Source organism: Carassius carassius, chromosome 8 (genome assembly GCF_963082965.1).
Source record: "Carassius carassius chromosome 8, fCarCar2.1, whole genome shotgun sequence".
Lineage (NCBI taxonomy): Eukaryota > Metazoa > Chordata > Actinopteri > Cypriniformes > Cyprinidae > Carassius > Carassius carassius.
In genome coordinates, this window is record NC_081762.1 from 2,618,113 (window position 1) to 2,640,844 (window position 22,732).

Here is a 22,732-nt window from a genome sequence, read left to right on the forward strand (position 1 = left end):
ACTCCAGTGGAAAAAAACCCTGCATGCCTCTGTCATTGGGTAGGAGCGTTGAAAAAAAGCTGTTTTGCACAGACATTCATTGCAGCCCACTTTGTTATTGTTCATTGACTTGAAGTGGCTGATGTCCTATTTGCAAAGTTTACAGTAGTAGTAGTATGTAGACATTTCCATTTTATTTATTTTAATTTTATCTACTTTAAATATTTTTCTATCAAAATGTTCTTGTGTGATAACAATGTTCTTGTGTGGAAGTGTTTGTAGTAAAAGCTGTTTTGCACAGAAATTCATTGCAGCTGGCTTTGTTTTTGATGTTTATTCGTGAGTAGGTATTGTATGAATAACATAAGTCAACGTAGCTTTAAACACACACACTTTGTACTAAAGGTAAATCCAAAATAGTGATGTCACTGTCTAAGCAGAGGGATTTGTGCAACCCTATGGAATATAGTCCACACATGACAAATGAGGTAAAAATCAATATTTCAGAATAATTCAAACTCAGATATTGGTGTGTAATATCTGAGTTTTAATTATTTGACTACAAATCTCACCTCATCATTCTTCCCAGTGATTATTTCCAGGATAAACTGAGATGCCTCCAAGCTTCTTAAAACTGACTAAATATTTAAAAGAGCCAAAAGAGCCGTTCTTTTGAACGGCTCTTTGAAAGGAACGGATCGCGAAGATCCGGATCCCCTCAAAGAGCCATAAATCCCATCACTATTCTCCACATCCACAACATAACACACACTGCCCTCTAGCGGGACATTAATGTAACTAGCATCAATGCTCACTGACCTGCGTTCTTTTAATTACTTATATGCAGCCGCATATACTACAGAAATAATCGCTTTAGTACATGTGACATGCAATTATACAATAATAATATTGAAATAGTGAGCCAAATCGGCTTCCAGTCCACCGGGAATTGTCCCTGTTCTCCCGATGTTCAGCCCGCGCCTGATTTCCGGATTTACATATAAAGTCACATTTATTTTGTAATTAAATTATGTTAACGCCTTAAAACAAAAATGCTTTATCCATCTCTGATCCAATGTTATATGATCATGCAGGTGGTTTATGCATGATTAAACTTTATGATTAAGATTTACCCAGACCAGAAGATGGGTAAAATTTTTACATTAGAATCAGAAAGAGTTTGATTGGCAAGTATGTTATTGTAGCAAGGCTAGGATGAAAAGGCCACTAAGAAATAAGAGCTGAACCACACTCTGATATACTTTCAGATGAAGCTGTTTATTAATGTGAAAATACTATCTGAATATACTGAGTCTATTGATTCACAGATGAATGTTGATATCATTATTTGTTTATGTGGAAGCATTTCTTCAGAATATTAAATATCAATACCCATGTTCTGCATCCCATTGTGTAAGTCATTATATCATAAACCTGTCATAAAATGATGAATGTTTGTAAGTGTTGTATTTTCATTGACTGCTTACAAAAAGAATATGGTGTGTAAGTTCATTAAGCTTTGGTGTGTTGTGTTATTAAATTATACATTATTTTGCTTTTGCTTGGGATAAAGACAGATTTAACATGTAGAGAAAACTGTTGCTGGCTAGTTAACCAGCAAACCAACCAAGAGATCACAAAATTAGGAAATTAATCATGTTGTGGATGTGATTTTCCCCCATTTTACACTTAAGTCTGTAAAACAAAAGATGTTTACTTGAATTTGTCTGCACTCAAAAACTGTTCATATACTGCAATCAAAACCCTTTTTTTTCTTCAGGTCAAGTCAATGTATCCAAAATCAGACCAGCAGGAAATAAAAGCAATGTGAAATTTCAGACAGGAGTAGTTCTAATCCACAATAAAGGATGCTTTTACAAATTTAGTTGTTTTGTTTGTAAAGAAAAAAGAAAAGAAAAAAAACACAAAACAAAAACAAAACAAATTTAACATCAGTGAAAGACAACAAACAGCATATTACACAAGGTGCCGATTTTATTAATTTTGTTAATGCTATCATTTTCAAAAATAACACTGATAAAACACTGATAAAATAAAAATGATACATGCCATGCATTCCCTGAAACAACTGTAAAGTGCATTATGTAACAAGGAACAACCATGGACATACAAAAAGGTAATTATCACATATTTTATACAAATAGATGCAAATTGATACAAAAGAATTTGATTAAATTAATTTAACACATTGCACAATTTACTTCAAGACCAGGGTTGTTAAACACTGGTTTAACGTCCAAAACAAAATCAAGAATGGGGGGGGGGGTTCTACTAATAATAAAAGCATAAAAATTAAAGTTAAAATGCACTAAGCCTTTATTATTAACTTATCTGCATATTTAAAGCTGAACTATTGCAGTTTTTCTCAATTGCTTTGGCATATTTTTCGAAAGCCTTAATCTCTAAGTGCAATTGTCACAACGATTTGCACGACTGAGGTGCCCTTGAGCAAGGCACTGAACCCCAACTGCTCCCCGGGCGCCGCAGCAAACATGCTCTGGCTGTGTGTTCACGGTGTGTGTGTGTGTGTGTGACATTTCAAAAAGCAAATACTACAAGAAATCCAGAGTTCTGGCATGAAACTCTAGATGGCAGAGTATGACAGGTCTACCTCAATCTGACCTAATGACATCATCACATTGCACAGCTGATTGGTTTTCACTTGTATCAGTAGCCAATGAGCTCAAATACCTTGATTATTTACAATAAACAGAAACCCTCCACCATCCCCAGCTTCATGTTATATATGCAGCAGCAGTATTCTCTATATGTAATGGCAGTAGCAAGTCTCAGTACTTGCTCTGTCCCAGCAGCAGTAGCAGCATGGCAGATCTATTCTGCCAAGACCACATACATTAACACTGTCATGTACATTACCTATACGAGATTTGTCATGACAGAAATTAGGTTAAATTAATCTGCAGCAGTTCATTGTTTTCATCTGAATCACTTGCAGTCAGGGGATCTGCTGATCTCGAGGTGATGTTCCCATGTTCTGTGGTGGAACTACTGCAGTTCATCTGGCCTAGAGATGATACAACATATTATTAGAAAACTTTAGAATTAGCATCAGCTCGTGTTGATTTCATACCAATTCAGTACATTATATGTTTCACTTGATAAACCCCACTTTAAACTAACCCAACCGCTGGGTTCAATTTTTACATTCAATTTTTAACCCAAAAGTAAGCTTAGTCTATATTTGACCCAAACTTGGGTTGAAACAACCCTGCTTTTTTCAGACTGTGTGCATATTAAACTCATAAGCATTTATGGTACTAGATTTTACAGCATGGTCTCCATATTTAAATGCTGAATAAATATTCCATTAAATAATTAATCTCATAAAGACAAATGAGAATGAGACAAATTACATTTGAAACATGCTATTATAGCGTTTGTCCTGTTTGCAGTTGTTGGAAGGCCGAGTGTGACTGACTATTCATCAAAAATTTCCATAATATGGAATAATATGAGGGTGAGCAAATAAAGACTTTTTTTCTGGGTCAATGAGTCCTTGAATAAATATGAACTCACCGTTGAACCTTCTGTTTTTTGTAGAGTAAAAACATGATGTATAGAACTGAAATCACAAGAGCACCTGCAGCTACTTCTGCCCAGTGATGACTTCTAGAACCAAGGCTTCCATCTGCAGGAAAAAATTAAACAATGTTCTAAACATTCTATAAAGTCATGCAACAAGTAAATGCTATAAATACCAATTCTGAGCTGCCAGCTGGAGTAGGAAGCTACTGTACAATATTAAAGTCTGACTGTTAATATGGTCATATTTACCCCATGATGTTGTAAATGTCTGACCGCTGTGAAGGACGTGACACTCATAACCCCGTTTCTCATCTCTGTGTATCTTCACACTGGTTCTCACCTGAAAGGTCTGGTTATCGTTGGGTCTGACTCCAGAAGAGCTGAAGGGTTGGACTGTGATGTTGTTTAGCGTGATCTTCATCTCTATGTGTTTGGGGTAGAAGCCAGTGGCCAGACAGGTCAGATTCAGCTCGCTTTGGTCATGAGGAGCTGCAGATGCAAACATGTGAAGAACTGGAGGAGCTGCAATAAGAAGCAGATGATAGAGGAACTGATTCTGAACAAAAAGACATAAATGATTGAGTGTGAAACACTGAAGTCATTAAAGAAACACATACTGTTAATCGAAGCATTATATGTGGAGATCCAGTCGATGCAGTCTTTGAGGTAGAACTGGAGATAATGATTGCGAAATCTGTCAGCGTCCCATTTCATTTTGGTTTCTTTTGCCTTTGGACTTTTTTCAATCCACTTCATTGTGTCATAATTAAAGAAAATAAAATCCTCTCCATCATATCCGTACTCGTCAAGTGCGTTCACATTCATCACTGCTCCATCTGGATGTTTCTCCACCTCACAGCCGACTCTCCTCTGTAGTGTATGGAGGCCTAAACATTTCAGTTCATAAATAAATAAAAAACAACAACTAATTATTACAAGTTTAAAAATATGTTGTAATATAATAAATACAGTGGCCCATAAAAACCTTTGAACACTTAAAAATATGTCAATATAATTCCAGTAAAACCCAATGAATTCACCTTCACATCTGGAGCTTGTGCAGTTTGCCAGAGAGTTAACCAGATTTATGAACCAGTCTCTAGATTCATGAGGTTCTCTGGTATATCTCCAGATTTCTGCATCCAAACGATATCTTTTCCAGTGTTCTTCATTACTGTAGTGAGAGATCCATCGGTCGTCATACACACACACTGCACTGAACACAGGACCAGAGACTCCATCAGGTTTGCTGAGGACGGTGTAAACAAACAGGAGATGGTGTCTCTCTGAAGATAAATAAAGATAAATGCAAGAGAATAAAAGTCTTAAGGTCATGTCAACATTACATTTAGTCAAACTGCCTGAGAGTCCTCCAATTAATATCTTTATCTCTCACTTGAATAATTCAGATGCCTCTTTAAGACAGGTCAGTTCACTCAAGCTTATTAACACTAATATTATTTACCTACAACAGATTTACTTTATACTATGTAGTACTATAGTAACTGTAACCATGGTATTGTTGCAGAAATGTGAGTCATTCACATCAAATTGTATTATGTTATCAACATACACTAGGCATGAATTAAACATTAAAGGAATGATGGGTTTTATCTGCAATGTTTTTAATATAGACAGGTGTATTAGAGACTATTCCGCGCTCGAGCTTATGGAATGATATTGCGGACTTTATTCAAAAGGAATTGCAAATTGTATTTGCAATTGCGTTTTTTAATTTGTGGACGCATAAAATGTGACATAATCCAAACGCAAATGCAAATCGCACATTACCGTTTTCATTTTCGATTAAGTGAACGCACAGTGTCTGCCAAATTTAAAATGGAAATGCAAAGTCCGTTTGCAATTGTGTTTCCCATATCTTACGAGCTATGAGCCTGTCATATTTAAATAGCAATATTAATTACCACATTTGCCTTTTCACTCTCTCTGCACTGTGCATGTAAACTGCCAAAACTCAAATGGAATCGCAACACCTTTTGCATTTGAATTTCCAACGTCTACACGGAAACCTGTCAATCAAGTGACAGGGGTGGGGCCATTTTATTGGGCGTGTTTGCATTGGGAAGTGACGATCGTACTAAAATGTACCATGTTTTTACTAGGGTAAATATGAGTTAACGATAGTGTTTATAATTAAGCCACAGTAGCCACAAATGTACAGTTGTCTGAGACGTTATGAAATGTTCTTTAACATCATGAACCATAAAATGTAATCAGTGTTCTGCTATTGTTTATTTTCATAATAGGTAAACACAGGCCACAAGTTAACAAGGTCACATTTCCTTGATTCAGCAGCTGCACGATGTAAAGCCGAGAGTCCTGTCTTGAATCTAGAGATCTGGTGCTGATTCAGTGTAGCTTGGTAGCTTAGTGGTTAGTGACTGTCATCTCCCACGGCATACTCTCTTTTAGCGCGTGTTCGAAACCCGGGCCAACACAGACGTTCTTTATTTTTTTGTTTATCCTACTAACTTCGGCCGCCAAACGGGCGATCATACAGTGAGGAAAATTGCAGTAGTCAAGGCGAGCTGACATGTTATCAAGTACGCTGCTGTTTGCAGAATTACCGGATCTGCGTCCTCGCAGACATCACACTCCCGAGTCGAATGCACAAAGTCTGAACTACTGAGGATGCAAGTCCGAAATCAGCGGCTGAAGTTAGTAGGATAAACAAAAAAATAAAGAACGTCTGTGTTGGCCCGGGTTTCGAACACGCGCTAAAAGACAATATGCCATGAGAGATGACAGTCACTAACCACTGAGCTACCAAGACGGGACTCTCAGATTTACATCGTGCAGCTGCTGAATCAAGGAAATGTGACCTTGTTAACTTGTGGCCTGTGTTTACCTATTATGAAAATAAACAATAGCAGAATACTGACTACATTTTATGGTTCATGATGTTAAAGAACATTTCATAACGTCTCAGACAACTGTACATTTGTGGCTACTGTGGCTTAATTATAAACACTATCGTTAACTCATATTTACCCTAGTAAAAACATGGTACATTTTAGTACGATCGTCACTTCCCAATGCAAATCACTTGATTGACAGGTTTCCATGTAGACGTTGGAAATTCAAATGCAAAAGGTATTGCGATTCCATTTGAGTTTTGGCAGTTTACATGCACAGTGCAGAGAGAGTGAAAAGGCAAATGTGGTAATTAATATTGCTATTTAAATATGACAGGCTCATAGCTCGTAAGATATGGGAAACACAATTGCAAACGGCCTTTGCATTTCCATTTTAAATTTGGCAGACACTGTGCGTTCACTTAATCGAAAATGAAAACGGTAATGCGCGATTTGCATTTGCGTTTGGATTATGTCACATTTTATGCGTCCACAAATTGAAAACGCAATTGCAAATACAATTAGCAATTCCTTTTGAATAAAGTCCGCAATATCATTCCATACGAGCTCGCGCATAAAGCAATCCCCTCAAAGCACCGGCAAAGTGATTATGAACGTCTCAGGGGAAAAAAATACATTTAAATTATTTATTATAGTTTATAGTGCTTTGAGAAAAAGAACGGGTTACAAGTAACATTCAAGTTAATCAATTTCGTTTCCATATAAATAAGCAACGATAAAAGTTCATCAGCATGTATTGATTAACAGCATGTTGTAGCAAAAAAAAAAAAACCTCTTTGCTGAGAAAGTTAGTTGCAAAAGAGCTACCAGTGAGAAGGATGAATCTGGAGCCCTAAATTGCCCAGCTCCCCCTGTGAATGATCCCCCTTCAGCACCTGCGATCAAAATGCTCTGGAGCCAGTGTCCTGACATGTGATCCTACCAGGGTTTACTGCGCATGCGCACATCAATACTGCGTCCTTATTCTAATGCTGAACAACAATATTTAATGTATCTGCATTACTGTAAGAGTAGGTTTAGGGGAGCTGTAGACTTTAATAAAACACAATCTAATAGGTAGAAAAACATTATTTATTGTTGGTTTCCTGTAGCTGTATCCCACAACCGCGAATATATCACATAATTACTGTATTTGAATTACTGAAAGGGTTAATAAATTATAACTTTACAGTAGCATTTTTCATTGTTAAACTGTAGCTACTATATCCAATGTTTTAATGGGAGGTAGTAAAATCTGACAGAACACCGCACCTGGATCGATGTATTTTTGAAAAGCAAATTAAGCTTTTCCAACTCTAAACCCAGTCCAAAGTTAGGTTATTAATTAAAAACTAGCAAAACGAGTTGCGTGGTGTCTCCATCACTTTTCAAAGCTCACTGCCAGTAACAAGTATCCTGCACGTGTTCACACATGACACATGTACCCACTGAGACCTGAGGGGTGTGGTACTTTTCAGGGATCTTTCCTGTACCGAGTCTATTTTGTTATTGAAGTGACTAAGAATTAAATTGACAGCGCATTGTTCATGTTAAAAATTAGCATGGATTAATACGAAATGTATTAAATATTCCATAAATGCACATAATTAAAGTATGTCTTTCAGAGTCAACACATGGCTTTTTAGCTATGAGTAAAGAAAGGAAAAGTAGCCTACCCTTTTAGATAAACACGATTGCACTCGTGGAGTTAGAAAACAAAGTTATTTATGACCTGCGGGATTACTTGTATTAGTCCAACCGCCAGAAAAAAAAGAGAAAAAAACCATGCATTAAAGTCATAATTAATGACTTACCAGAATAAACGTAGCGTAGTACTATGTCTGCAAACAGTACAATGAGAGAGAACATCAAATCCATTTCAAGTTTAGAGGAAACTGCACCGAACACGCAACACCACATGGACATTAAAAGCTGCAAATATTTCCGGAAAATCGGTGTTCACAAAGGTGCGTGGTCTGGCAGCTGCCAACACAGCTGCACATTTGCCCTTGAACTCTCAAACTTGCATTCTTGAACTCTCAGACACTTGCGCTTCTGCTGGTGACATCCCCTGCAGTCTTTTTTATTTTTATTTATTTTTTTGTTCTATTTATTGATTATTTTTTGTTTGAATCTCTCGACATTTTACTGCAGTTGCCAGGTGGTGAAGATAAGAAAAAATAAACGGAACTACGAATTCACTTGCAGTCGACATAAATCCCGCGTGTAACCATGGAGACAAGATCCTGTGGTGCTGATTAAACTATTGAAACTAGTCCGCGGCCACAGAACTGCAGAATATGAATGCAAAGTCTTAAGCGTTTTTGTCCCCTTTTTTTCTTGACAAGAAATGCTTTTATCAAAAATCCGAACCAGCATATCTCATTATGACCACATTCAATTCATTATGATGAGATGTGGTTAGACTAGCTATATGTCAGTAAAACACTCTCCTGTCCCATCTGCCATTTTACTGTGCTCACAGTGTAAAATACCAAAAGTAGCAGCCTCATGACATGGGGTTGTTTTTCAGTGGCAGGAAGTGTCTTACCACTCTGTAAATGTTAACAGCCCATAAGAACATATAACTCCATAAATACAAATAATTAAATTATTGCGCTAAACAAAGTGGCCCAGCCAGAGCCTGGGATTGAACCTGATCAAATATTTCTGGAGAAACCTGAAAATGCGTGTCCACCCCATCCATACTGACAGAGCTTGAGAGCAGGGGCGGTTCCAGACCAAAGTAACTGGGAGGGCCAGACAGGGGCCACTTGTGCTTTTAGGGACACAATTTAAAAAATGTATCGTAATCTACTTGGAGTATTATTCACTCAGTCATTTGTCACCATGTAATGTATCACTGCAATCTCTAGAAGTAATCTATAACAATTTAAACTAAATGAATGTTTCATCATGTTTCATTTATTTGACAAATAATGTTTTGTTGTGTCAGGGGCATCATGCACTCATTATTTTTGAGTGAAGTGTGTGTGGGGGTGGGTGGGGGTTCTCATGCTTGTCATGTGACACTCAGCAGCCACAATACCACTGTATAACCGATATAATGGTTAATATAATGGTTTCCACTACACATAACCACAACAACCATTACAAATCTTTAACTTTTAACCATTAACCAAATGTAGTGTGTTTTGGGACATATTGAATTAGGATTTATTGGTTTTAATAAATCCTAATTCACCAAAAGAAGGCAACTACGAGTAGAGACCTACAGGGTCCATTACAGTTTTCAGTAAAGCTAATACAAGTCCCATTATAACCAGTAAAACCATTACACATTTTTTTTCAGTAAGGGTTTTATTTATTATTATTATTGTTTTATTCTAAATATTCCTAAAATATATCAAGGAATATCTTGATTATCAAATATGTGTAAGTAAATGCATTTTGCACCTTTATAGAATATGTTAGTTGATCTATAATGGGCGATGGGCAAAGTAGCTGTGACCGTATGAATGAGCTAAGAGATGGTGATTGACTCTTGAGATAACCAATGAGGGACAAGTGCTTCCTATTTTATTGCTGGTTGGTTGCAGCCTATGATGCGTCACATTCTGTTCCTCACCTTTGTTTAGTGTGTTGATGGTGGTTTCAGCCGGTCTTTTCATCTGTGTGCATGTCTCCTTTGGTTGCTTAAATAGATGACTGCCCACATTTTAGGTATGCAAGCTGAAGCTGTTTTGTAGCAAGCATATCGTCTGCCTTTGGTTAAAGTCTCGACGATTGGTGGGGGGTTTTAACAAGTAATATTACTTAAGTAATATTACCTATCACCATTGTGTCGTCAGCGAATTTGACGATGACGTTGGAGCTGTGTGTGGCTGCATGTCTGTACAGGGAGTACAGGAGTGGGCTGAGGACACAGCCCTGAGGAGCACCAGTGTTGAGGGTCAACGGGGATGAAGTGTTGTTGCCCATTCTGACCACCTGACTTCTGTCTGTCAGGAAGTCCTGGATCCAGCTGCACAGAGATCTGTTTAGTCCCAGAGTCTGGAGCTTCGCAACAAGTGTGGCAGGCACTATGGTGCTGAATGCTGAGCTGTAGTCCACAAACAGCATTCTCACATAGGTGTTCTTACAACCCGAATTCCGGAAAAGTTGGGACGTTTTTTAAATTTGAATAAAATGAAAACTAAAAGACTTTCAAATCACATGAGCCAATATTTTATTCACAATAGAACATAGATAACATAGCAAATGTTTAAACTGAGAAAGTTTACAATTTTATGCACAAAATGAGCTCATTTCAATTTTGATTTCTGCTACAGGTCTCAAAATAGTTGGGACGGGGCATGTTTACCATGGTGTAGCATCTCCTTTTCTTTTCAAAACAGTTTGAAGACGTCTGGGCATTGAGGCTATGAGTTGCTGGAGTTTTGCTGTTGGAATTTGGTCCCATTCTCGCCTTATATAGATTTCCAGCTGCTGAAGAGTTCGTGGTCGTCTTTGACGTATTTTTCGTTTAATGATGCGCCAAATGTTCTCTATAGGTGAAAGATCTGGACTGCAGGCAGGCCAGGTTAGCACCCGGACTCTTCTACGACGAAGCCATGCTGTTGTTATAGCTGCAGTATGTGGTTTTGCATTGTCCTGCTGAAATAAACAAGGCCTTCCCTGAAATAGACGTTGTTTGGAGGGAAGCATATGTTGCTCTAAAACCTTTATATACCTTTCAGCATTCACAGAGCCTTCCAAAACCTGCAAGCTGCCCATACCGTATGCACTTATGCACCCCCACACCATCAGAGATGCTGGCTTTTGAACTGAACGCTGATAACATGCTGGAAGGTCTCCCTCCTCTTTAGCCCGGAGGACACGGCGTCCGTGATTTCCAACAAGAATGTCAAATTTGGACTCGTCTGACCATAAAACACTATTCCACTTTGAAATAGTCCATTTTAAATGAGCCTTGGCCCACAGGACACGACGGCGCTTCTGGACCATGTTCACATATGGCTTCCTTTTTGCATGATAGAGCTTTAGTTGGCATCTGCTGATGGCACGGCGGATTGTGTTTACCGACAGTGGTTTCTGAAAGTATTCCTGGGCCCATTTAGTAATGTCATTGACACAATCATGCCGATGAGTGATGCAGTGTCGTCTGAGAGCCCGAAGACCACGGGCATCCAATAAAGGTCTCCGGCCTTGTCCCTTACGCACAGAGATTTCTCCAGTTTCTCTGAATCTTTTGATGATGTTATGCACTGTAGATGATGAGATTTGCAAAGCCTTTGCAATTTGACGTTGAGGAACATTGTTTTTAAAGTTTTCCACAATTTTTTTACGCAGTCTTTCACAGATTGGAGATCCTCTGCCCATCTTTACTTCTGAGAGACTCTGCTTCTCTAAGACAAAGCTTTTATAGCTAATCATGTTACAGACCTGATATCAATTAACTTAATTAATCACTAGATGTTATCCCAGCTGAAGCTTTTCAAAACTGCTTGCTTTTTTAGCCATTTGTTGCCCCCGTGCCAACTTTTTTGAGACCTGTAGCAGGCATTAAATTTTAAATGAGCTAATTAAGTGGATAAAAGTGTAAAATTTCTCAGTTTAAACATTTGCTACGTTATCTATGTTCTATTGTGAATAAAATATTGGCTCATGTGATTTGAGATTCCTTTAGTTTTCATTTTATTAAAATTAAAAAAAACGTCCCAACTTTTCCGGAATTCGGGTTGTATTTTCAGGTGGGAGAGAGAAGTGTGTAGGGTGAAAGCAATAGCATTGTCTGTAGAACGTTGCTACAATATGAAAATTGTAGTGGATCCAGTGAGGCAGGCAGCACAAAGCAGATGTAATCTCTGCAAGTCTCTCAAAACACTTGCTGAAGATGGGTGTGAGAGCACTGGGCCTCCAGTCATTTAAGCATGTGATTTTGTTTTTCTTTGGTATGGGCACAATGGTGGATTTTTTTGAAGCACGAGGGAACCACAGAAAGACAGACGAAGAGGTTGAAAATGTCTGTGAAAATACCGGCTAATTGTTGTTGAGTTGTTTGCGATCATCAGCATTCCCGGATTTAAAAGCGGATGTCCGTGCTGACAAGGCTGCTCGAACATCGCTATTACAGTTTTTTTCGATTGCTACACGACAGTGAGCACAACTGGAGCTACATGTGCAAAACTCTAACTACAGTCTGCACTAGAGGTCTGCAGTCCCGCGGGAGTCCCGCGGGACCCGCGGGTCGCAACGCAAAACAGTGCGGCGTGGGACAAATTTTGAAAGGTCTTTGCGGGCGCGGGCGGGGTGATCCGGTGCACTTGCGGGTGCGGGCGGGAGGGATGATACGCTGCACTCCCGCAAATTAAATATTAGTGTAAAGTAAAATATATAAATGGTTAAAGTAGCGTTCATAATTTGTACTTGTGAGAGAGATTCTGTTTGTCAGCAATAAAAAGTTTTAAGCAATCTAAACTTGTGGATGTTGTCGTTTGGGGTAGAGGGGGCGTAATCTCGCGCACACTTGTTTAGAGACAATTCCTTCCCGCTGCTCCGTGTTCGAATACTTCATTCAAGTTCAAAATAGACATCATGGACGAGGAACAGACTCAGAGCACCTCTAGTGCTTCAGATATAGCCCTAAGCGCTTCAGATGTAAGTACTAATATAAAGAAAGGCACATTTACTACAAAAAAATCACGAAACCTCAAATCAGACATTTGGCAGTCTTTTTCGGTTGTGCACGATGGAGAGGGGAATCAACTACCTTTTGCCTGCTGCGATAAATGCCAAAAGGTGTTAACATACAACGGACACAAATCTGGAACATCAGGCCTGAAGCGTCATGTATGTACAGTCTTGAAAGGACAAAGATTGTTGGAGTTTAGAGGAAACACGCCGAAAGTGTCAAGTGCTCTAAAGGCGAAGACAATAGACAAATGTGTGGACTTTGTTTCTGCTGACCTCCGTCCATATGACAGCATTGCTGGTGAGGGATTCATTCAGTTGACACAACATTTGGTAGACACGGCAACCACAATAGGCAGATATGATGTGAGAGATATTCTGCCTCATCCAACAACTGTGTCACGCCATGTAGATGACAGGGCACACAGATTTAGAAGGGCTGTTGTCGATGACATGACTGAGACAATTATTAAATATGGATGTGCTGTGACAACTGATATTTGGACAGAGACATACCGCAAAACCTCTTTCCTGTCAGCCACCATACATTACGTCGATTCAGACTACAATTTAGAATCTCGAGTGCTATTTTCTGCCCCATTTGATGAATGCACTCCAAAGACAGGTGAAAATATTTGTGCTTTATTATTTCAGAACTTAAGAGTCTTTGGAATTGATTGTTCACTTTTGGGAAAAAAAAATTGTTTTTGTTACGGATAGAGGAGCTAACATGGTGGCCTCCTTACGTGGGTTCACTAGACTGAATTGTAGTGCCCATGTACTGAATTCAGTTCTCGCACATGCTCTCTCACCTGCTGTGATGAGCCAAGTCCCCGAAGCGGCCCAGCTTATCACCAACGTGAAGAAACTGGTCAGCTATTTTAAACATTCTGGCCTGCAAGTCAAGCTGGGGAAGTCTCTCAAACAGTCAGTGGAGACACGATGGAATTCGACTGTGGACATGCTGGATTCTGTCTCACAGCAGTATGATGAGGTCACAACAATACTGCTGGAAAATAAGCAGTATGACAAAGTAGGCTGCATCAATAAACACACTCTTGAATCCCTGGTGGCGTTTCTCAAACCCTTCAAAGACGCAACGAATGACCTGGAGTCGGACAATACGGCATTAAGTGCGGCGCTTGTTCTGCCTTGGTCCGTGAAGCTAAGAGAGCATTGCGAAGTGGCCAAGGTTGACCCCCTACTCAATGTTATCGCATCTGCTTGTGTACAACGTCTAGACGAACTGTTGTCACCGAGTAGCCTTGCTCCAAATGGAATTAACATGCTCTATAAAATAGCAACATTCCTGACTCCCAAACTGCGTCAGCTTAAGATGGTCGATGAAAATGAAAGAAAATATGTGACTGAAGCTGTGAAAGAGCAGATTGAGGACTTGGGGTTTGATGTCCAAGCTGAGGAAAATTCTGAGCCACCTCCACCTAAAAAGGTGACATTTCGTGATTTTGAAGAATGGGAAGATGTAGGTGCTACGTGTACTGACTCGCAGAAGTCTTTAGATTCCGAGATAGAGGCGTATTTGAAAGTAAAACTGGATGGATCCGAATCACACCAACCCAAAGATATCCTCCCGTGGTGGAAGAAACATTGCTTTGAATTTCCCAAACTTTCCAAACTGGCACGCCATGTGCTATGTGTCCCAGCCTCCAGCGCACCGTCCGAACGGGCTATCAGCATTTGTGGTCGCATACTGGAGCAAAGACGCAGTGTGCTGAAGCCCTCATCAGTAAACAACCTACTTTTCCTTCATGGTTATTCAAAGAACCCGATAGCCTAAGCAGCAGCTGATTCTTTTACCTTTATTTTTATCATTTTCATTTATGCTGGTAGCGACCTGCTGAGTTTTTATTTTTATTATTATTATTAAAATGTAAGCCCAGGCTATTTTCAGTTTAACACCTGTACTCAAAGCCCAAATAGTTTTTTAGTCTCAATGTTTTACGAATGTTCATGGCTAGCCTATATTGTGACCAGAACGTTATCTAATATAATTATATATATTAGATAGATAATAATATTTCCTAATCTAACAGATTTTATATTTTTGTTTTTGGTTACGGTTCGCCTAGGCTACTATTGTGAATATTATGCTGTTCGTAATACGGGACCGTTTCGTGTTTTGTATGTTTTTAAATGTTTTTATGTTTAAATGTTTTAAATGTTATTTTGTTTTTCAAATGTTCGTGTAGGCCATGCCTTTTTTTAAGTTAGACTACATAATTAAGCCTATTGGAATCTGGGCAGATTGTGTATCTTTGTTGGCGTTGGTTACTGAGGCCTATTTAATGTTTTGTATGGTCATATGCAGGCTTACCAATAAATATGTTACCAAGGAATTATGTGTGCACGCATTTTTATTTTTTTTTACAAGACCTTTCGTGAGACAGAAAGTGAACATCCATCCTGCCCAGGGGCAGTTCTAAGGTCATTGGATATTCGGGTCTTCAGCCCAAACTAAAATTGGGTATTTTTATTTAAAGGAATTAATTAATATAAATGCGATTTTAAGGGAATTAAGAAAAAGAAAGGCTTAAGTTGTGTTAGTGAAATAATTGTAACTATTTGCAAATAATATTTTATTTTTAATTATAAATGAATCAAGGAAATTATAGCATATTTTCAATTAAAAAAAGCAAAATTTAATAAATAAATTAAAAAGTTGAGTAATTTGCGTCACCGGATAGGCTACTGTCGGTAGTTGATCATTTCTATTGTAAAACAGTCAAATTTTACATTTTTATCTACTTGCATTTTACCAGGCATTCGTTCGCTTCTTTAATCATTTTGACATTGATGAGCTAGACCGCTGAACTTTTAGTCATCCTAACAACAAACAGAGCATTGCGTAATGTAGTGCATCAGAGCAGCATCAAGAATATCAAGTGCGCAACGCTGCTCAATGCTGCAAAAAAGCACATCGCTTTAATGCAAAATGGAAAAATATAAATAAAACTGTAATATGTACATGATTAGGTAATCACGGCTGCTGCAATCTTATTCACATTTGTTTTTCTGATTAATTGTTTTGCTCTATGAGAGACACAATTGAACAAAATTATTCGGGGCTAAAAACGTCCTAGCGCCGCCCCTGATCCTGCCTGCCGTCTTGCGGGCATTTGCGGGCGGGAGCGGGACATAATATCACAGATGCGGGCGGGAGCGGGACTAAAAATGACAAATCTTTGCGGGAGCGGTACTAAACACTGCGGGAGCGGGACTGAAAATTGTGTCCCGCGCAGGTCTCTAGTCTGCACTAGCAACAGTCACCTGAGCTAAACAGTTCACATCACCTGCAAAACTCATTCAAAGCAACACAACTCTTAACACATGGCTCAAAACAGGCTCAGTGCAGCCAAACACTACAGACGACCCTCGCTGAGATAACACACACCGTCACTCAGAACACACCGAGAGGAGAAACACTACACACGGAGATAACACACACCGTCACTCAGAACACACCGAGAGGAGAAACACCACACACAACCCTCGCTGAGATAACACACACCGTCACTCCGAACAGACAGAGAGGAGAAACACCACACACGACCCTCACTGAGATAACACACACCGTCACCCCGAACACACAGAGAGGAGAAACACCACACACAACCCTCGCTGAGATAATACACACCGTCACTCCGAACACACCGAGAGGAGAAACACCACACCACACACAACCCTCACTGAGATAACACACACCGTCACTCAGAACACACCGAGAGGAGAAACACCACACCACACACAACCCTCACTGAGATAACACACACCGTCACTCAGAACACACCGAGAGGAGAAACACCACACACGACCCTCACTGAGATAACACACACCGTCACTCCGAACACACCGAGAGGAGAAACACTACACTCGACCATCACTGAGATAACACACACCGTCACTCCGAACACACAGAGGAGAAACACCACACACGACCCTCACTGAGATAACACACACCGTCACTCCAAACACACAGAGGAGAAACACTACACACAACCCTCACTGAAATAACACACACCGTCACTCCGAACACACAGAGAGGAGAAACACCACACACAACCCTCACTGAGATAACACACACCGTCACTCGGAACACACCGAGAGGAGAAACACTACACACAACCCTCACTGAGATAACACACACCGTCACTCCGAACACACCAAGAGGAGAAACACCACACCACACACAACCCTCACTGAGATAACACACACCGTCACTCAGAACACACCAAGAGGAGAAACACCACACCACACACAACCCTCACTGAGATAACACACACCGTCATTCAGAACACACCGAGAGGAGAAACACCACACCACACACAACCCTCACTGAGATAACACACACCGTCATTCAGAACACACCGAGAGGAGAAACACCACACACAACCCTCACTGAGATAACACACACTGAGAGGAGAAACACTACACACGACCCTCACTGAGATAACACACACCGTCACTCCGAACACACAGAGAGGAGAAACACCACACACGACCCTCACTGAGATAACACACACCGTCACTCAGAACACACCGAGAGGAGAAACACCACACACAACCCTCGCTGAGATAACACACACCGTCACTCCGAACACACCGAGAGGAGAAACACTACACACAACCCTCACTGAGATAACACATACCGTCACTCAGAACACACAGAGAGGAGAAACACCACACACGACCCTCACTGAGATAACACACACCGTCACTCCGAACACACAGAGAGGAGAAACACCACACACGACCCTCACTGAGATAACACACACCGTCACTCCGAACACACAGAGAGGAGAAACACCACACACGACCCTCACTGAGATAACACACACCATCACTCAGAACACACCTAGAGGAGAAACACTACACACGGAGATAACACACACCGTCACTCAGAACACACCGAAAGGAGAAACACTACACACAACCCTCACTGAGATAACACACACAGTCACTCCGAACACACAGAGGAGAAACACTACACACAACCCTCACTGAGATAACACACACCGTCACTCAGAACACACCGAGAGGAGAAACACTACACACGGAGATAACACACACCGTCACTCAGAACACACCGAAAGGAGAAACACTACACACAACCCTCACTGAGATAACACACACCGTCACTCAGAACACACAGAGGAGAAACACTACACACAACCCTCACTGAGATAACACACACCGTCACTCAGAACACACCGAGAGGAGAAACACTACACACAGAGATAACACACACCGTCACTCAGAACACACCGAAAGGAGAAACACTACACACGACCCTCACTGAGATAACACACACAGTCACTCCGAACACACAGAGGAGAAACACTACACACAACTCTCACTGAGATAACACACACCGTCACTCAGAACACACCGAAAGGAGAAACACCACACACGTCACTCAGAACACACCGAGAAGAGAAACACTACACACAACCCTCACTGAGATAACACACACCGTCACTCCGAACACACCGAGAGGAGAAACACCACACACAACCCTCACTGAGATAACACACACCGTCAGTCAGAACACACCTAGAGGAGAAACACCACACACGACCCTCGCTGAGATAACACACACCGTCACTCCGAACACACCGAGAGGAGAAACACTACACACGACCCTCACTGAGATAACACACACCGTCACTCCGAACACACAGAGAGGAGAAACACCACACACAACCCTCACTGAGATAACACACACCGTCACTCAGAACACACCGAGAGGAGCAACACCACACACAACCCTCACTGAGATAACACACACCGTCACTCCGAACACACAGAGAGGAGAAACACCACACACAACTCTCACTGAGATAACACACACTGTCACTCAGAACACACCGAGAGGAGAAACACCACACACAACCCTCACTGAGATAACACACACCGTCACTCGGAACACACAGAGAGGAGAAACACCACACACAACCCTCACTGAGATAACACACACCGTCACTCCGAACACACAGAGAGGAGAAACACCACACACAACCCTCACTGAGATAACACACACCGTCACTCGGAACACACAGAGAGGAGAAACACCACACACAACCCTCACTGAGATAACACACACCGTCACTCCGAACACACCGAGAGGAGAAACACCACACACGACCCTCGCTGAGATAACACACACCGTCACTCGGAACACACCGAGAGGAGAAACACCACACACGACCCTCACTGAGATAACACACACCGTCACTCCGAACACACCGAGAGGAGAAACACCACACACGACCCTCGCTGAGATAACACACACCGTCACTCGGAACACACCGAGAGGAGAAACACCACACACAACCCTCACTGAGATAACGCACACCGTCACTCCGAACACACCGAGAGGAGAAACACTACACTCGACCCTCACTGAGATAACACACACCGTCACTCCGAACACACAGAGAGGAGAAACACCACACACAACCCTCACTGAGATAACACACACCGTCACTCGGAACACACAGAGAGGAGAAACACCACACACAACCCTCGCTGAGATAACACACACCGTCACTCGGAACACACCGTGAGGAGAAACACCACACACAACCCTCACTGAGATAACACACACCGTCACTCCGAACACACCGAGAGGAGAAACACTACACTCGACCCTCACTGAGATAACACACACCGTCACTCCGAACACACAGAGGAGAAACACCACACACGACCCTCACTGAGATAACACACACAGTCACTCCGAACACACAGAGGAGAAACACTACACACAACCCTCGCTGAGATAACACACACCGTCACTCCGAACACACCGAGAGGAGAAACACCACACACAACCCTCACTGAGATAACACACACCGTCACTCGGAACACACCGAGAGGAGAAACACCACACACGACCCTCGCTGAGATAACACACACCGTCACTCAGAACACACCGAGAGGAGAAACACCACACACGACCCTCGCTGAGATAACACACACCGTCACTCCGAACACACAGAGGAGAAACACTACACACAACCCTCACTGAGATAACACACACCGTCACTCGGAACACACCGAGAGGAGAAACACCACACACAACCCTCACTGAGATAACACACACCGTCACTCGGAACACACCGAGAGGAGAAACACCACACACAACCCTCACTGAGATAACACACACCGTCACTCGGAACACACCGAGAGGAGAAACACCACACACGACCCTCGCTGAGATAACACACACCGTCACTCAGAACACACCGAGAGGAGAAACACCACACACGACCCTCGCTGAGATAACACACACCGTCACTCCGAACACACCGAGAGGAGAAACACCACACACAACCCTCACTGAGATAACACACACCGTCACTCAGAACACACCGAGAGGAGAAACACCACACACGACCCTCGCTGAGATAACACACACCGTCACTCCGAACACACCGAGAGGAGAAACACCACACACAACCCTCACTGAGATAACACACACCGTCACTCGGAACACACCGAGAGGAGAAACACCACACACAACCCTCACTGAGATAACACATACCGTCACTCAGAACACACCGAGAGGAGAAACACCACACACGACCCTCGCTGAGATAACACACACCGTCACTCCGAACACACCGAGAGGAGAAACACCACACACGACCGTCACTGAGATAACACACACCGTCACTCGGAACACACCGAGAGGAGAAACACCACACACGACCCTCACTGAGATAACACACACCGTCACTCAGAACACACCGAGAGGAGAAACACCACACACGACCCTCGCTGAGATAACACACACCGTCACTCAGAACACACCGAGAGGAGAAACACCACACACGACCCTCGCTGAGATAACACACACCGTCACTCCGAACACACCGAGAGGAGAAACACCACACACGACCCTCACTGAGATAACACACACCGTCACTCGGAACACACCGAGAGGAGAAACACCACACACGACCCTCGCTGAGATAACACACACCGTCACTCAGAACACACCGAGAGGAGAAACACCACACACGACCCTCGCTGAGATAACACACACCGTCACTCCGAACACACCGAGAGGAGAAACACCACACACAACCCTCACTGAGATAACACACACCGTCACTCCGAACACACCGAGAGGAGAAACACCAAACACAACCCTCACTGAGATAACACACACCGTCACTCCGAACACACCGAGAGGAGAAACACCACACACAACCCTCACTGAGATAACACACACCGTCACTCAGAACACACAGAGAGGAGAAACACCACACACAACCCTCACTGAGATAACACACACCGTCACTCCGAACACACAGAGAGGAGAAACACCACACACAACCCTCACTGAGATAACACACACCGTCACTCCGAACACACCGAGAGGAGAAACACCACACACAACCCTCGCTGAGATAACACACACCGTCACTCCAAACACACCGAGAGGAGAAACACCACACACAACCCTCACTGGGAAGTCGTGGCCTAATGGTTAGAGAGTCGGACTCCCAAACGAAAGGTTGTGAGTTCGAGTCCCGGGCCGGCAGGAATTGTGGGTGGGGGGAGTGCATGTACAGTTCTCTCTCCACCTTCAATACCACGACTTAGGTGCCCTTGAGCAAGGCATCGAACCCCCAACTGCTCCCCGGGCGCCGCAGCATAAATGGCTGCCCACTGCTCCGGGTGTGTGCTCACAGTGTGTGTGTGTGTGTTCACTGCTCTGTGTGTGTGCATTTCGGATGGGTTAAATGCAGAGCACAAATTCTGAGTATGGGTCACCGTACTTGGCTGAATGTCACTTCACTCACTGAGATAACACACACCGTCACTCCGAACACACCGAGAGGAGAAACACCACACACAACCCTCACTGAGATAACACACACCGTCACTCCGAACACACCGAGAGGAGAAACACCACACACGACCCTCGCTGAGATAACACACACCGTCACTCCGAACACACCAAGAGGAGAAACACCACACACGACCCTCACTGAGATAACACACACCGTCACTCAGAACACACCGAGAGGAGAAACACTACACACAACCCTCGCTGAGATATTTTACTTTTCAAGAGTGTAAAAAGCGTCTTTTTTTTTTTTTTTTTTTTACAAACAAGGTACAATTTAGATTTGTATTTAACTGGTTATTTGATTAAGTTAATCCAAATAGATTTATACTGATAATTTGTGATACAATCATGTATAGTTTCATTTGAATTAAGAAATTTGATTTGGTCAAACATATTATCTTTTTTTTCAGTTGAGAAAAAGTAAACTGATTAGAGAGAAAAAAAAACATCTGGAGTTTCAAAGATATACGTTTATTACAAAATATAAGTATAATAACTTAATCTTTTAAAATAAAGAATCTCAGTATAATTGTACGTTTAAGCGAGGGAAGTCCATTAAAAGAATAATACAAATGAGGAAAAGTAAAACCATAGTAGATGAAGATGATGAAGACACTTTAGGAAAAGTTAGGACTCTTCCATATTGCAATATTAAATATAAATGTAACAATATAGATACAATACAGATTATATAATTAGATTGCTTCAAAACAACTTTATAGTGATAAATATAAAAGAAAAAAACATTGATGCAAATTATGCAAACAAACTTCAA

At 41.7% G+C, this 22,732-nt stretch overlaps 1 protein-coding gene across 1 annotated transcript in view; it reads right to left on the reverse strand.

The window, feature by feature from the left end:
* Nucleotides 1-3,006: 3,006 nt before the first annotated feature.
* LOC132144844 (zinc-alpha-2-glycoprotein-like) overlaps nucleotides 3,007-22,732 on the reverse strand; it is a 53,682-nt gene continuing 33,956 nt past the window's right edge. Inside the window, exons 2-6 of the mRNA XM_059555409.1 lie at nucleotides 4,587-4,832; nucleotides 4,164-4,433; nucleotides 3,796-4,068; nucleotides 3,538-3,649; nucleotides 3,007-3,025 (exon numbers count right to left, since the gene is read on the reverse strand). Coding sequence (XP_059411392.1) covers nucleotides 3,007-3,025; nucleotides 3,538-3,649; nucleotides 3,796-4,068; nucleotides 4,164-4,433; nucleotides 4,587-4,832 — 920 coding nt within the window. The remainder of the gene's footprint in view (nucleotides 3,026-3,537; nucleotides 3,650-3,795; nucleotides 4,069-4,163; nucleotides 4,434-4,586; nucleotides 4,833-22,732) is intronic.